This window comes from Drosophila simulans, chromosome 2R (assembly GCF_016746395.2).
Source record: "Drosophila simulans strain w501 chromosome 2R, Prin_Dsim_3.1, whole genome shotgun sequence".
Lineage (NCBI taxonomy): Eukaryota > Metazoa > Arthropoda > Insecta > Diptera > Drosophilidae > Drosophila > Drosophila simulans.
In genome coordinates, this window is record NC_052521.2 from 8,658,715 (window position 1) to 8,673,631 (window position 14,917).

Here is a 14,917-nt window from a genome sequence, read left to right on the forward strand (position 1 = left end):
CAAATAGAGAAACAGATATCAATGCTGATTCAATTGCGATTTATTTCAAGTGTTTGTCCGTTTTACACCTCCTCGGCGGTCCTCTCGATCCACTCGTGGAAGTGGGCAACGTCGGCGTAGACACCGGGGTACCTCACATCACCGCATCCATAGCCCCAGGACACAACACCGACAAGGCGGTCTCCGGAGACAAGTGGGCCACCGGAGTCACCCTGGCAGGCATCCTTGTTTGGAGCGTAGGCGCAGAGCATGGTGTCCTTGATCTTCTTTCCGTATCCGAACTCATTGGAGCGGCAACGCGACACATCAATGATCTCCAAGTTAACGGCCAACAGATGATCGGGAATGGTGCTGCCACCGGACTCAGTGGTGCCCCAGCCGGAAACCACGGCGGTGGCGCCCTCACGAGGGTTGGAGTCGGCAATACGGATCTCGCGGATGCTGGAGCGGAAGCTCAGATCGGACTCGATGCGAATAATAGCAATGTCGTTGACCATGGTGCGGGCGTTGTAGCCCTCGTGGTTGCGGAAGGAGCGAACGGAGTGGACACTGCCGCCGGAGCGCCAGTAGGTGCTGCCCACACGAATCTTCAGGTCCTTGGCCTCAATCGACTGCAGGCAGTGAGCGGCGGTGATCACAATGTCGTGGGAGTAGATGGATCCACCGCAGAAGTGGGATCCATATCGCTGCAAGGACACCTGGTAGGGATGGGCGTCGATGCTGGTCTCATAACCACCGACGATACGACCATCCAACTGGGGCAGCAGGCCATCGGGGATGGTGCCAGCCAAGGCGCAGGCCAAAACGGAAAGGAGTACCGCGAATTTCAACATTTTAATCGGTTGTATAGTGATTCGCGGATCAAAACCCCTTTTATACAATCCCCGCAGCAAATATCTCCACTTGATTGACAGCTGCAACTTCAGCATAATTGTTGCGTCATTTTCACCATCGATATAGGCGGGGTGATATTTAGAAATAATCAGCTTATCACACGACGACCACTCCACGTCGTTATCCACTTTAGCCACGAGGAATCTCACTTGCCCATTGATTAAACGCCTCCCGAGATAGTGACCCCCTATAAAAGCACACTTTTCGGTTCGAAGAGTATTCATTCAATCGCATCATGCTGAAGTTCCTGATCCTGTTGTCGGCTGTAGCCTGCGCCCTGGGAGGCACCATCCCTGAGGGTCTCCTGCCCCAGTTGGATGGCCGCATTGTCGGCGGTACTGCTACCACCATCAGCAGCTTCCCCTGGCAGATCTCCCTGCAGCGTAATGGAGGCCACTCCTGCGGTGGATCCATCTACTCCGCCAGGGTGATCGTGACCGCCGCTCACTGCCTGCAGTCCGTGTCCGCCTCCTCCCTGCAGATCCGCGCCGGATCCAGCTACTGGAGCTCCGGTGGCGTCGTCGCCAAGGTTTCCTCTTTCAAGAACCACGAGGGTTACAACGCCAACACCATGGTCAACGACATTGCTGTGCTCCATCTGAGCTCCTCCCTGAGCTTCAGCTCCACCATCAAGTCCATCTCCCTGGCTAGCTCCAACCCCGCCAACGGCGCTGCTGCCTCCGTCTCCGGATGGGGTACCGAGTCCTCTGGCTCCAGCTCCATTCCCTCCCAGCTGCGTTACGTCAACGTGAACATCGTCAGCCAGAGCCGCTGCGCTTCTTCCTCCTATAGCTACGGAAGCCAGATCAAGAGCTCCATGATCTGCGCTTCTGCCAGCGGCAAGGACTCGTGCCAGGGTGACTCCGGTGGCCCACTGGTCTCCGGCGGAGTGCTCGTCGGTGTTGTCTCCTGGGGATACGGATGTGCTGCCAGTAACTACCCCGGTGTCTATGCCAGCGTGGCTGATCTCCGCGGATGGGTGATCAGCAATGCCTAAGCATTTTGCGAAATAAATCATATATGAACAGTTTATGACGGTCTTCCGTTTTTTTAAAGATGGTCTTGGTTAAAAAGGGTTCACATTTCTAGATGTTAATTGCAATGTCTATTAGAAATAAAGAGTTACACAAGCAGTAAAGGGATTGCTTCCAGGACTATGGATTGATTGATTAATTGATTGAACTATCCCCATACAATTCTAGAATGCCATAAGGATTATGAGCTTGATAGGAACGGCTAGGCATTATTAAGAAGCAAACTTGCGCAATGTAGCCGTAAAAAAAATATGAATTTTTAACTACAACTTTAAAGCTCTATTAGTTTTCGAAATCTATACGTTAGAGGGATAGGAAAATCTAGATTATGATATTTATTTTAATATTTATATATATTTATTTTAAAGGTATTTAAAATGATAAGTATATGATATTTATTTTAAAGGTTCGATACGCATTGTTCTACATAATTTTCAGTTATAGATTCGTTACCATTTTATTTTTATACCCGTTACTCGTAGAGTAAATGGGTATAATAGATATGTTGAAGTAACAAGGAAGCGTTTCCGACCATAAAGTACATATATTCTTGATCAGGATCAATAGCCCTATCCGTCTGTCGAGATCTCAGGAACTATAAAGGCTAGATGCTTGAGATTAAGCATACAGATTCAAGAGACATAGATTCATATTGCCATGCCCACTAACCGCTCAAAACTGACACGCCCACTCTTTTGAAAAAGGTTTTGATTTTTTTCACATTTTTATTAGTCTTGTAAATTTCTATCGATTATCCACGCCCACTTTAACGCCCATAAACCACGCAATACTTTTTTTTTTATTTTTACTGGGGAGTTTCTATCGATATGCCTGAAAAATTATGATAGTTCGTTCACCCTAACACTAGCTGAGTAACGAGTATCTGATGGTCGGGGAACTCAAACATGGCATTGTCTCTTGTTTAAGAGTAAGTTCGACTAGACTAACTTAAACTATGTGCCTAAATTTTTGGAGATAACAGGTCAAAGGAGTTGATCGAGGTACCGGTACGAAATCTTTGCAGAGATTCTTAAAAACAGGTCCCTCAACAAATTACCTTTCATTGTTTAAAACTATTTAAACATTTATTAACCTTTGGTGCCGAAATATTGTGCCCTCTTCATAGAAATCTTTTTCAGGAATAAGACACATTACTGTTGCATCAGTAATAGGTCACAACCACAATGAAAGCTAAAATAAGTAATATCCAAATTCAAATTTATTTCGCGAAGTTCTTAGGCATTGCTAATAACCCAGGAGCGGAGGTCAGCCACGCTGGCGTAGACACCGGGGTAGTTGGCGTAAGCGCATCCGTATCCCCAGGAGACAACACCGACGAGGACTCCGCCGGAGACCAGTGGGCCACCGGAGTCACCCTGGCAGGCATCCTTGCCGCTGGCAGCAGCGCAGATCATGGAGCTGCGGATCTGGCTACCGTATCCGTAGGTAGAGGAAGCACACTGGCTGTTGCCGACGATGTTCAAGTTCACGTACTGCAGCTGGGAGGGAATGGAGCTGGATCCGTAGGACTGAGTGCCCCATCCGGAGACGGAGGCAGCAGCGCCGTTGGCGGGGTTGGAGCTAGCCAGAGAGATGGACTTGATGGTGGAGCTGAAAGTCAGGGCGCCGTTGATCTTGATGATGGCAATGTCGTTGACCATGGTGTTGGCGTTGTAGCCCTCGTGGTTCTTGAAGGAGGACACAGCGAAAACGGCACCGCCGGAGCTCCAGTAGGTGGATCCAGCACGGATCTGCAGGACGGAAGCGGACACGGACTGCAGGCAGTGAGCGGCGGTCACAATGACGGTGCTGGAGTAGATGGATCCACCGCAGGAGTGGCTTCCACTGCGCTGCAGGGATACCTGCCAGGGGAAGCTGCTGATGGTGGTAGCAGAGCCGCCGACAATGCGGCCATCCAACTGGGGCAGGAGTCCCTCGGGGACGGTGCCTCCCAGGGCGCAGGCTACTGCAGACAACAAGATCACGAACTTCAGCATGGTGAGAATCCAATGAGTTGACTCTAAACTGGACACCCCTTTTATACGAGGTTCCAATCTGTTCTTGGCACTATAATCGGAACTTTCAATTATTTTTATCACCTGCGTGTCAGGAAAACCCAAATAATACCGTTGAAGTGTCCACATGATATTCCATAATTCTGAAGTCGAGCGGATCTTTATCACAAAAGTAAATAAAAATGCTAGGAAACTGTAACTACTTTTATAATACCTTTCTGAATTATTTGCGTTCTTTTTATTATATTCAATTTACATATTTAAACATTATTTAAATTGGGGATTATTTTTGTACGAAAATATTGTGGAATTTTTCAAAAGTGGATGGTTGTCATTCAACTTAATTTTGTTCTAATCCATTAAGGTTGAAACTTATAATATTTTATATATGTATAATAAAAACCTAATATATACTCTAACTAACTAACTAATATATACTCTATGTAGATTCGTACTAAAGATACCTTAATGTTTGTTTCTTTCTATAATACGGTCATCTAATTTCTATAAATCTAATGACAAATTTTGAAATAATAAAAATGCTTTTACTTTGAGTAGACTACGAAAGCTATAGTATAGAAATGCCTCAACTACCAGATACCCCTTACTCTGCTGTTTTCAAAATAACACATGTGCTCCACCTAGCGGTGCTACTATTCTTGCTCATTTTACATTAAAGCTGCAATCTTTAACATTTGTTTATTGTACATAGTTAAATTTATATAGATAAAGGAATTAATTTTAAGAACAATTTAATCGCCCTTGCGATAATTGTAATGACATGATTTTTTCGGGTAATGCTGGTTATTAGTCAATTCTTTTAAAAACTAAGTTGAATAAGCTAAAATATGCTTAAAAATATTGCTTTTTGTTCATTAAAAACATAGTTTATATAAATAGTTTATTTACTGTTTTGAATTCTTTTAAAACCCGATATCTTTATTTAACTATCTTTTTCAAGCAATTTAAATGACCAACTCTTTACAATAAAAATTAGTTAGGCATAAATCTGGACATTGTTCACATATAGAAAAACACTTCTTATTCGCGAAATCTATTTGTCGGTCACACATTTCAAAAATATTTTGGATTTCCCTGACACGCAAGTGATAAAAATAATTGAAATTTCTGATAAGAGCCCACAAAGAGATAGGGTCCCTGTATAAAAGGGGTGTCCAGTTTAGAGTCAACTCATTGGATTCTCACCATGCTGAAGTTCGTGATCTTGTTGTCTGCAGTAGCCTGCGCCCTGGGTGGCACCGTCCCCGAGGGACTCCTGCCCCAGTTGGATGGCCGCATTGTCGGCGGCTCTGCTACCACCATCAGCAGCTTCCCCTGGCAGGTATCCCTGCAGCGCAGTGGAAGCCACTCCTGCGGTGGATCCATCTACTCCAGCACCGTCATTGTGACCGCCGCTCACTGCCTGCAGTCCGTGTCCGCTTCCGTCCTGCAGATCCGTGCTGGATCCACCTACTGGAGCTCCGGCGGTGCCGTTTTCGCTGTGTCCTCCTTCAAGAACCACGAGGGCTACAACGCCAACACCATGGTCAACGACATTGCCATCATCAAGCTCAACGGCGCCCTGACCTTCAGCTCCACCATCAAGTCCATCTCTCTGGCTAGCTCCAACCCCGCCAACGGCGCTGCTGCCTCCGTCTCCGGATGGGGCACTCAGTCCTACGGATCCAGCTCCATTCCCTCCCAGCTGCAGTACGTGAACTTGAACATCGTCGGCAACAGCCAGTGTGCTTCCTCTACCTACGGATACGGTAGCCAGATCCGCAGCTCCATGATCTGCGCTGCTGCCAGCGGCAAGGATGCCTGCCAGGGTGACTCCGGTGGCCCACTGGTCTCCGGAGGAGTCCTCGTCGGTGTTGTCTCCTGGGGATACGGATGCGCTTACGCCAACTACCCCGGTGTCTACGCCAGCGTGGCTGACCTCCGCTCCTGGGTTATTAGCAATGCCTAAGAACTTCGCGAAATAAAACGAATATTTTGACTATAAGCTTGATCTTTTAATTTTATTGCGCAATTAACAAATTAATCCCGGGCCGCCGAGTTCCATAGTCTGTTCTTCGTCTTAAAATTGGCCTTGTCGCCCTTGGTCACTGGACGAAGATGGGCCGCATCTACTATGTTCCTAATGGCATTTGGCTTATATGCATTTTCCCAGTTTATAAATGTTTATATGGATTGCTTACTTGAATTCTTCGTAGCTCTGGGTGTTATAAACAGCCCTTAGTTTGGCATCGTTGCGCAGTTCATAGAGTTCTCCATTACGGATGCACTGCAAGCAGCTCTCCCGCAGACGGATAATCTCCTCCGCGGTTATCTTCCAATTATCCATGTCCATATTGTCTCGCAAAAGTCCTTTGCTCGATACTCACATCAAAATAAATTTGTTTGGCAATAGTTGCCTGGGCAACGTGATTTCATATCGAACTAGTGAACCGGGTAAGGAGCAGTGCTGACCAAGCCCAATCGAGGGTATCAGTAATACATACTAACGATAAGCCATCAATTAGCCGAAGATTAACTTTTACAGCCCTAGTAAAAAGCCCGTCATGAAGGGGTTTCGTGGACGAATACGAGCAGTTTGCACTTGGCTTTCGGAATGGCTGTTTACGGAATAGTGGCTACGGTGCTGGCCCTTTTGCTGCTCGGCGATGCGTCAGATGCCGAGACCACTGGACGAATTATTGGCGGAAGCGACCAGGTGATTCGTAACGCCCCCTGGCAGGTGTCTATTCAGATCAGTGCGCGCCACGAGTGCGGCGGAGTCATCTATAGCAAGGAGATCATCATCACGGCCGGACACTGTCTGCATGAGCGATCCGTGACGCTGATGAAGGTGCGTGTGGGTGCACAGAATCACAACTACGGCGGCACATTGGTTCCTGTGGCGGCCTACAAAGTCCACGAGCAGTTTGATTCCCGCTTCCTGCACTACGACATTGCCGTGCTTCGTCTGTCCACTCCACTGACCTTTGGCCTCTCAACCAGAGCCATCAATTTGGCCAGTAAGAGTCCAACGGGTGGAACGACAGTCACTGTCACCGGTTGGGGCCACACTGATAATGGAGCCCTCGCCGATAGCTTGCAGAAGGCCCAGCTGCAGATCATCGAACGCGGGGAGTGTGCCTCGCAAAAGTTTGGCTACGGTTCGGATTTTGTGGGCGAGGAAACAATTTGCGCTGCCAGCACTAATGCAGATGCCTGTACAGGCGACTCTGGAGGTCCTTTGGTGGCCAGTAGCCAGCTGGTGGGCATTGTATCCTGGGGTTACCGGTGTGCGGACGACAACTACCCCGGTGTCTATGCCGATGTGGCCATTCTGCGTCCTTGGATAGTCAAGGCGGCCAATGCCATATGAACAGATTTTGGAAAATAAAGACCATGATCACAAAAAGTTTCTTATACAGCTCCATCATTTATATTCGCCCCCCAGGTGGAATCGAACCACTTCGACGCAAATCGACTACGGATTTGAAGTCCGCACCCCGGACCACCGAAGCTCAGTGGGGCATTTAGCATGCTAGAGTTTCCCTACTTATATGCACGTGGTGCTGAAAAAGCACTTGGGAATTTTACGTGTAGAGCAGATTCCAGTAGATCTGAGGGCATAAAGATAACATCATAATTCACGAATTTCATATATATATGTCTTCTTTGGTCAATGTTTTATCGTATGCATGGTCACCAGGAATGCCTTGAGTTGTCTTAGGTACAAATTTAAACTATACGCATTCAAAACGAAAGTCTTGAAATCTATAAAAGGGATAAAGTTTATTACAAAATATTAACTCAGAAAATCAGCATTTTTAATTTATGGAATGCAGTGGCAAATGCATATATAAAACATAGAGTAAATATCGCATTCACAGGCGATTTAAATACCGTTGAGAGGACTCGTAGAATTTCAACAAAAGATCAAAGAGATTGGATAATGATAATAGTTAGTCGGCCAGAGTCCGCATCACTTGCGTGGCTGCTGGATGTGGATCTGGGGCTTCTGCTGCACTGCAGCCGGTGGCTTGGGCGAGTGGGCCACCTGGGCGGAGGCGGGCGTAAAGTCCGTGTTGCCCTTGACGGGGGCACCGCTCACAGAGCCGGAGTTCACGGCAATGGGTTGCTTTGGATTGGAGGATAAGTTAGTTTCAATTGAATACCACATACTTATGTCAGTAACTCACTGTCAGTCCAGTGCAATCCTCTGCATCCTTGGGCGCGCGTTCCGCCGTCGGCGCTTTGTGCTGCACAATTCGCATGCCACCAGCCTTCACTATAATTTGAATAAAAATATATATACATAAATATATATTGCATTTTATATTGATTAAAGCCGGTAAACCGGCTATCAAAAAGTTCGTCGTCCAATGTTATTCGAAATTTAAAGTTTTAAGTTTTAGAAATTTACACTGTACGAAGATGATTAAGACAATGACATTTTTATAAACGTTAATTATAAAATATAAGGTGTTAAAAGCATCTTGAAAAAGTAATAATTCCCTTTTTAGTTAACGGTATTATTTAAATTGCATCTGACGTCAGCATGAAGTACAAATACAAACATACATTCCTTGAAAGCTATGCGTTTGCTTGTTTGTTTACTTATCAGCTTTGGCCGAAACAGGTTAAGATACTGATAAGGGCGCAGATATTCTGGCAATTGATTGGATTGCGTGCATTGTTGATTGCCAGCAAGGCAATTTGTTCTTATAAGATTCAATTGCTGCCAAAAAACGAAAACTCGCTGCACCCACACACACCAATGCAAGTGCACTTACATGCAGGTGGGTGTCCGGCCACAAGATTTGGTTGTTCATCTGCCATTTCCTCTGGTTTAGTATGCTGAGGGTCGGAGAAGGTGAATAAATTAACGGCTTTTGCACAGTTAACAACAAAATGAGACCTTACCGCTCTTCTGGTTGTAAATAAATGCGCGGCACCGCTGTGTTTTGCTTTTGCGTTCTAATTGTGACACGTCTGACTGTTGCCTATCGAATTTTTAGCCTTTTCTCACTGGATGCGCAGTTACTCGTCGACTGCTGCAACGCGTTCTCACTGCGAACATTTTTACAAATAGTGGTACGCGAACTACAACTAGAATTTATTTTATTACTCGATGTTTTTGTGTAACATGTTTTTTATATGAAAACTAATGACCACATGATATATTTGTGTTATTATTTTCCCTTTTACTCTTCCGCCTGTAAAAACGTTGAGTATGGTAACACCATTTCGACATCCCAAACAAAGATCATTGTTATCTTATATCTAAGAATATTTATTTACTTAACCCTAAGTGCATGCATGGGAAATAATAAAACCTAATGCTACTACAACTATCAATCAGCCTGCGAAATGTTCTGCGCGGCGCTAATCAGAGTGTCGTGAATATCCTTGGCGGACTGAATGTGAACGCGGACCGTGTTCAAGTACGTGGGATACGAAATGGGGCCGGCGTTGTCCGGCATAAAGGTCTCCATGCGCATTGGCGTCACCGGACCGGGGAGATAGTGATTGGAGGAGTTCTGCTGCTGGAGGCACTGCATCGCCGTCTTCAAGTGGATCTCGATCTGGTCGCAGCAGGCGTAAAAGTCTTCCAAGTGCTTGTCGAATCGCGGAACATGGTGGGCACCCGTGTCCCTCTTCAAGTTGTCCGCAAGATTGTTTTGCTGCAGCGTGAAGGCACTCGACCGGATGGTGAGGAACATGGACTCCCGCAGTGGTCCCAGCAAACTCTTCACCCTGGAAATGTTGTCCAATTTTTCGGCCTGCTGCTGCTGCAGTGGCTGTGGCGGCTGCTGCTGCTGATGCTGCACCGGGCCTGGGGGTCCTGATGGCGAGGATTGCATTACCTGCATCATTTGTGGCCCAGACATGGGCATCATGTTCATGTTGGGATTCATTTGGCACTCGAAATCGATGGATATTGGGGGTTGAAAATATTACACAGCCGCGAATTGTTTTATTTTTCTGAAGAACAACCCGTTAGGAGATTTCTCACATTTGCGTTCTCGTACCCATGACCAATATATATATATATCGTATATAATATAACTATAACTAAAAGTCGCTAAAGAATTTAACCGGTCTACTGCAAAGTTAAAAAATTCTTCAAAAAACTAGTTTAGAAACAAGGACTCTCCAATATTTCGGACTATTACATACATAAAAAATTGAGCTATAGTATTACATACTACGAAAAAGTTTAAGCAACACTCTGTTTTGAAATTCAAAGTATGCCATTGTTGAAAATTTTCATATTCTAACTCTCAAGCAAGTGACAGCTACTGTCAACCGACCGGAAAGAACTGTCAGCTCATTAAGTGTATGCATATGCCAAAAAAAAACGACGGGTAATGTTTCATTTAGCATAGACTTTTTTAGTTCTGTGTTAATTAATATATTTTTGTTTGCTTATTTCTTAAAATATTGTGAGCACAAAAGATTAGTTTGCTTAGATATGAAAATCAAATTCATCCTGCAATAAAATAGCTATTCTAGCCGGCGTCAATAACCGATAACGATAACTTGCGACCAGCAACCCGGACAATCAGAAACAGCTGAGGCGCTTGAAACACATTTTTCTATTACAATTTTTGGCGCAAGGCGCGATACTAAAGTAACTGGAATAGTACAGACAGCATGACTAGGTGAGTGGGTAACTTTGACTGCCAACTGGAGGATTGTGACTGCAGGAGATGCCCCGGAATCATAACCTATAAATGCCGCTTGCTAAACCATCTTCCTACCCTTTCCCGCTTGCAGGAGCAGCATCGAACTGGGCGACGTGACGCCCCACAACATTAAGCAGCTAAAAAAGCTCAACACCGTGGTTTTCCCGGTCTCCTACAATGACAAGTTTTACGTGGATGTCCTGGAGGCCGGCGAACTGGCCAAATTGGCCTACTACAACGACATTGTGGTGGGCGCCGTCTGCTGTCGCATCGACAACACCGAGAACCAGCGGCGCCTGTATATCATGACCCTGGGATGCCTCTTCCCGTACCGGCGGCTGGGCATCGGCACAGTCATGTTCGAGCACATTATGAACTTCGCCGAGAAGGACGGAAACTTCGACAGCATTTTTCTGTAAGAAAACTTAACACTAAGATTCTGGTGTTTTCGAATCCCCTGGGAAGCAATGTAGTAGATTTTGTTTGGTTTTAATGTAACCCATCACGATTTAAGTGGGAGAGTATAATTCTTGCCTATCTGTCTTTTATAGCATATATTTGATACATAATCTAATACTTTCGGCTTAGAAGTTGTTACACCCGAGAAATAGGTTTATTTCCAAAATTCTTCAGAGAATGTTTATTAATTCTGGTTATAATTTTAGACATGTGCAAATCAACAACAACGGAGCAATCGAGTTCTACAAGAAGTTTGGTTTCGAGATTGTTGACACCAAGGAGCAATACTATAAGCGCATCGAACCGGCGGACGCTCATGTACTGCAAAAGACTCTGCGACGCACTGCACCCAACTCAAACAGTAACGCCACCAGCACCACCGCGAACTCAAATTCCCGCAGTAAAGCACGCCAGTTCACATTTGTTTAAAGATGAATTTCAATATGTATAACAAGCAGACATGTAGAGACGGCCAAAACGATGTATTCAATTAGTCCGATCATATCTATGTGTAATCAATAATAATTACCCCTGCGCGGGAATAAATAGCTCTATGCGGCTTGGCCAGTCGAAACTAACATTACTTGGGCAATGCAGCGCGACGATGGCTTTGTCTATTGTTACGGAAACTTGTACAGCCTCCTGCTCTACTGGGGATTGGTCACAATCCGGGTGAGAAGTCCTGATCGTGGAGGAGCGGTCTCAAACAGGTGGACTGTGTGCTACGCCCTGTTCGCGCGCTTCTTTATGGTCATCTGCTTTATGGCTAGCGTGATGACTAAGCTGAGGGATCCCGAGATGTCCGCTGCCATGTTTGGACACCTCAGCCCGTTGGTCAAGGCGATATTCACCTGGGAGTGCCTCAGTTGCTCAATCACCTACATTGAGTACTGCCTTTCGCTGGACTCGCAGAGGAACAGACACTTGAAACTCCTGGCTAGGATGCAAGAGTTCGATCAGTCCGTTTTGGTGGTGTTCCCTCATGTTCAGTGGAACTATCGACGCGCTCGCTTGAAGTATTGGTATGGCACTCTGATTGTCGGCTTTTGCTTTCTCTCCTTTTCCGTCTCACTGATCTTCGATACGACGCGTTGCACATGCGGCATACTGTCCACCATGCTGATGGCCTTCACCTACACCTTGCTGACCAGTTCCGTAGGATTGCTGGGTTTCGTGCACATAGCTATCATGGACTTTATAAGGGTTCGTCTGCGTCTGGTGCAGCAGTTGCTTCAACAACTTTACCAAGCGGATGACAGTTCAGAGGTGCACGAAAGGATTGCTTATCTTTTCGAAATGTCCAAGCGCTGTTCGTTCCTCCTGGCGGAGTTAAATGGAGTTTTTGGATTCGCCGCAGCTGATGGTATCTTTTACGATTTCACTATCATGACCTGCTTCGTGTACGTCATCTGCCAAAAGCTGCTGGAGAGAGAGCCCTGGGATCCCGAGTACGCCTTCATGTTGCTGCACGTGGCCATACACACCTACAAAGTGGTCATCACTAGCACCTATGGGTATTTACTTCTGCGGGAGGTGGGTGATCTTATTTTCGTACACAGATACGTGCATTCCGTATCTCTATCTGGTTTTCTCTAGAAGCGCAACTGTATGCATTTGTTGAGCCAGTACTCCCGATACTTCTCCGGACAGGATGTGGCTCGCCGGCAAACGGAGGACTTTCAGCATTGGCGCATGCACAATCGGCAGGCGGCAATGGTGGGCAGCACAACTTTGCTCAGTGTTTCTACCATCTACCTGGTGGGTGACACCTTGACCCGCGGACAAGCCTGTTTTTCTAATCTTTTACTTATCCTAACAGGTGTACAACGGTATGGCCAACTATGTGATTATCCTGGTGCAGCTGCTATTTCAGCAACAGCAAATTAAGGATCACCAGTTGACATCGAGCAAAGATGTGGACATTGTGGGCCCAATGGGACCCATTACTCACTTGGATTAAAATAGTTGCAATTGCTTTGAAAAAGATTAGCTTATCTTTAATGTCCATTAATCTGTTGCAATAAAACAATTTGGTTTATTACTTTTTTAAAGTTTAGTTGATTGCTTCCTTAGGGACTGCTTGCCAGCCGAATCCTTCGAAGAGGATCTTGATCAACGGCTCAAAGTCGAATGGTAGCCTCTTATCCTGCGGCCATAGGACTTTAAAAGGATGCACAGTGTGTAATGATTAAGAAATCGATTTGTTATCTCATCCTATTACCAATATCGAAGCTTTCAAAATCAAAAGTGGAGGACAACAAATCATTAGCCATTACTACACTAAGTACAAAGTCCGAGACAGCAACAACATCGCAATCCTTCGCTTTGCCGAATAAAGCGGCGGCCATGTATTTCAAATATTTTTTAAATGTGGAGCCCAATTAGGTGTTGGTTTTAACTAGCTAGTGGGCTAGTGGGAATATAATAATAGAATATAAAACATGAAACCTGGGAATATAATAGTTAAAGCATGAAAAGTAAGTAAAGCCAAACAAGCTTATAAATGCCATTTTCTTAGACTAAAACTATGAACTAATATATTAAGATCTTGGAACCTAATTTACTAACTTTAGAACAATGTACTAAAACATCCATGCTGAGTACTTAGTACAAATTTGGATGGTATCTTTAGCTTAATTTCACTTAAAGGCCAATATTCAAGATATTCTTTAGAACATTTGTTATTCTGGGATTTGTAAACGATTTTTAACATGGTTGTAACATATAAGGATTAGATGCATACACCTTTACGCTTAATTGTTGATAACGATCCTTTGACAAATACATATAACATACATATGTACATATATCTATATATCAATAAGAACGGAAAAAAGGTATTTAGACATGGGCACAGGTAAAATATATTTGTTCTACTAAGGGGATATTTAACAGTTAAGTATACGAATATTGTCAGTTGATATCACAGCGACTTATGCTGATAAAATCTTCTGAATTCTATTGATGTCTTCAGAAAACTTTAATTTGGGGCTTAATCAATGTTGCAGATATGCCAATTGGCTGGGTCAGCACAAAATACAAAATAGTTCCTGGGGGTCAATCAGGTGGGTGTAGAATTAAGTAAATATGTATTGGTTGCAGATTGCATCAAAACTCCGTTAGGCGGTGTTCATATAAAAATCGCCTACATTAGGTATACGCACACCAATGGACTGAGTATATACATATGTACACTTCAAGCGTTTGCATATATAGCTGTATGTACATACATACATATGTATGTGTGTAGTATATAACGGCGGCCGCATGTATATGTATGTTATACATATGTGCACACGCAAAGCGTTCGCCTACTCCGCAGCCCGGACATCGTTTATCGATTTGCGAAAGGCAACAACACACAGCGACGGCAGCTACTACAAAAACAATCAACAGCAGCTACAACAGCACAGCTTTACCAGCGGCGGTAGGCCGCTCTCCCCCGCTCGCCACCCCCCCGCTCCGTCCAGCCAGCTAGCTGGCATAGACCATAGCCCATGGCCCGTAGCCCGCCCCCTTCCAGGCAACAACACCACAGACCCCCACAACACCCCACCCACTCTCTTTTTGCGGCACGGCTACACACAGCAGCGCATATACACACACACACACACTGAGAAGGAACGGCCCACACACACTCATACATACACACACGTACAGACTGGCAGCCAGGCCTTCGACGTCGAACGCCACAACGCCCAGCGACCCACTACCCGCCCGCCTCTCCACACCCTCCCTCTTTCCACTTCCCTCGCCCCCCACCATTCCACTAAATGCTGCTGCTGCTGCCACTGATGCCTTTGTTGTTGTTGTTGTTGTTGTTGCTTTCCCT

The 14,917-nt window shown here is 45.4% G+C and overlaps 10 protein-coding genes and 1 non-coding gene across 11 annotated transcripts; 5 read left to right on the forward strand and 6 right to left on the reverse strand.

The window, feature by feature from the left end:
* Window positions 1-22: 22 nt before the first annotated feature.
* Window positions 23-861, reverse strand: LOC6733990 (trypsin epsilon). Its single transcript, XM_002080998.4, has one exon. It carries the CDS (start codon window positions 831-833, stop codon window positions 63-65), a length of 771 nt encoding a protein of 256 aa, XP_002081034.2. The 5' UTR covers window positions 834-861; the 3' UTR covers window positions 23-62.
* Window positions 862-1,095: 234 nt separating this feature from the next.
* Window positions 1,096-1,924, forward strand: LOC6733991 (trypsin beta). The gene has a single exon (XM_002080999.4). The coding sequence runs from the start codon at window positions 1,130-1,132 to the stop codon at window positions 1,889-1,891; it is 762 nt and encodes a 253-aa protein (XP_002081035.1). The 5' UTR covers window positions 1,096-1,129; the 3' UTR covers window positions 1,892-1,924.
* Window positions 1,925-3,129: 1,205 nt separating this feature from the next.
* Window positions 3,130-3,945, reverse strand: LOC120284488 (trypsin delta). Its single transcript, XM_039292905.2, has one exon. It carries the CDS (start codon window positions 3,923-3,925, stop codon window positions 3,164-3,166), a length of 762 nt encoding a protein of 253 aa, XP_039148839.1. The 5' UTR covers window positions 3,926-3,945; the 3' UTR covers window positions 3,130-3,163.
* A 1,169-nt stretch (window positions 3,946-5,114) lies between these two features.
* LOC6739389 (trypsin delta) lies at window positions 5,115-5,948 on the forward strand. Its single transcript, XM_002076253.4, has one exon. It carries the CDS (start codon window positions 5,151-5,153, stop codon window positions 5,910-5,912), a length of 762 nt encoding a protein of 253 aa, XP_002076289.1. The 5' UTR covers window positions 5,115-5,150; the 3' UTR covers window positions 5,913-5,948.
* LOC6739388 (coiled-coil domain-containing protein 103) lies at window positions 5,944-6,383 on the reverse strand. The gene is made up of 2 exons (XM_002076254.4): window positions 6,145-6,383; window positions 5,944-6,083 (listed from the first exon to the last, which is right to left on the reverse strand). Exons 1-2 carry the CDS (start codon window positions 6,294-6,296, stop codon window positions 5,984-5,986), a joined length of 252 nt encoding a protein of 83 aa, XP_002076290.1. The 5' UTR covers window positions 6,297-6,383; the 3' UTR covers window positions 5,944-5,983.
* A 56-nt stretch (window positions 6,384-6,439) lies between these two features.
* LOC6739382 (trypsin iota) lies at window positions 6,440-7,356 on the forward strand. Its single transcript, XM_002076255.4, has one exon. It carries the CDS (start codon window positions 6,558-6,560, stop codon window positions 7,314-7,316), a length of 759 nt encoding a protein of 252 aa, XP_002076291.2. The 5' UTR covers window positions 6,440-6,557; the 3' UTR covers window positions 7,317-7,356.
* Window positions 7,357-7,381: 25 nt separating this feature from the next.
* Window positions 7,382-7,468, reverse strand: Trnastop-uca. Its single transcript has one exon. It is a non-coding gene; the product is annotated as a tRNA-Sec (tRNA).
* A 236-nt stretch (window positions 7,469-7,704) lies between these two features.
* LOC6739383 (death-associated protein 1) lies at window positions 7,705-9,011 on the reverse strand. The gene is made up of 4 exons (XM_016172134.3): window positions 8,861-9,011; window positions 8,731-8,794; window positions 8,137-8,225; window positions 7,705-8,075 (listed from the first exon to the last, which is right to left on the reverse strand). The coding sequence occupies exons 2-4, from the start codon at window positions 8,774-8,776 to the stop codon at window positions 7,920-7,922; spliced, it is 291 nt and encodes a 96-aa protein (XP_016027022.1). The 5' UTR covers window positions 8,777-8,794; window positions 8,861-9,011; the 3' UTR covers window positions 7,705-7,919.
* A 198-nt stretch (window positions 9,012-9,209) lies between these two features.
* Window positions 9,210-9,963, reverse strand: LOC6739384 (mediator of RNA polymerase II transcription subunit 29). The gene has a single exon (XM_002076257.4). It carries the CDS (start codon window positions 9,853-9,855, stop codon window positions 9,292-9,294), a length of 564 nt encoding a protein of 187 aa, XP_002076293.1. The 5' UTR covers window positions 9,856-9,963; the 3' UTR covers window positions 9,210-9,291.
* A 478-nt stretch (window positions 9,964-10,441) lies between these two features.
* Window positions 10,442-11,659, forward strand: LOC6739385 (probable N-acetyltransferase san). The gene is made up of 3 exons (XM_002076258.4): window positions 10,442-10,602; window positions 10,718-11,041; window positions 11,292-11,659. Exons 1-3 carry the CDS (start codon window positions 10,595-10,597, stop codon window positions 11,512-11,514), a joined length of 555 nt encoding a protein of 184 aa, XP_002076294.1. The 5' UTR covers window positions 10,442-10,594; the 3' UTR covers window positions 11,515-11,659.
* Window positions 11,660-11,664: 5 nt separating this feature from the next.
* On the forward strand, window positions 11,665-13,082 carry LOC6739386 (putative gustatory receptor 47b). The gene is made up of 3 exons (XM_002076259.4): window positions 11,665-12,618; window positions 12,682-12,843; window positions 12,905-13,082. Exons 1-3 carry the CDS (start codon window positions 11,677-11,679, stop codon window positions 13,043-13,045), a joined length of 1,245 nt encoding a protein of 414 aa, XP_002076295.1. The 5' UTR covers window positions 11,665-11,676; the 3' UTR covers window positions 13,046-13,082.
* Window positions 13,083-14,917: the final 1,835 nt, after the last annotated feature.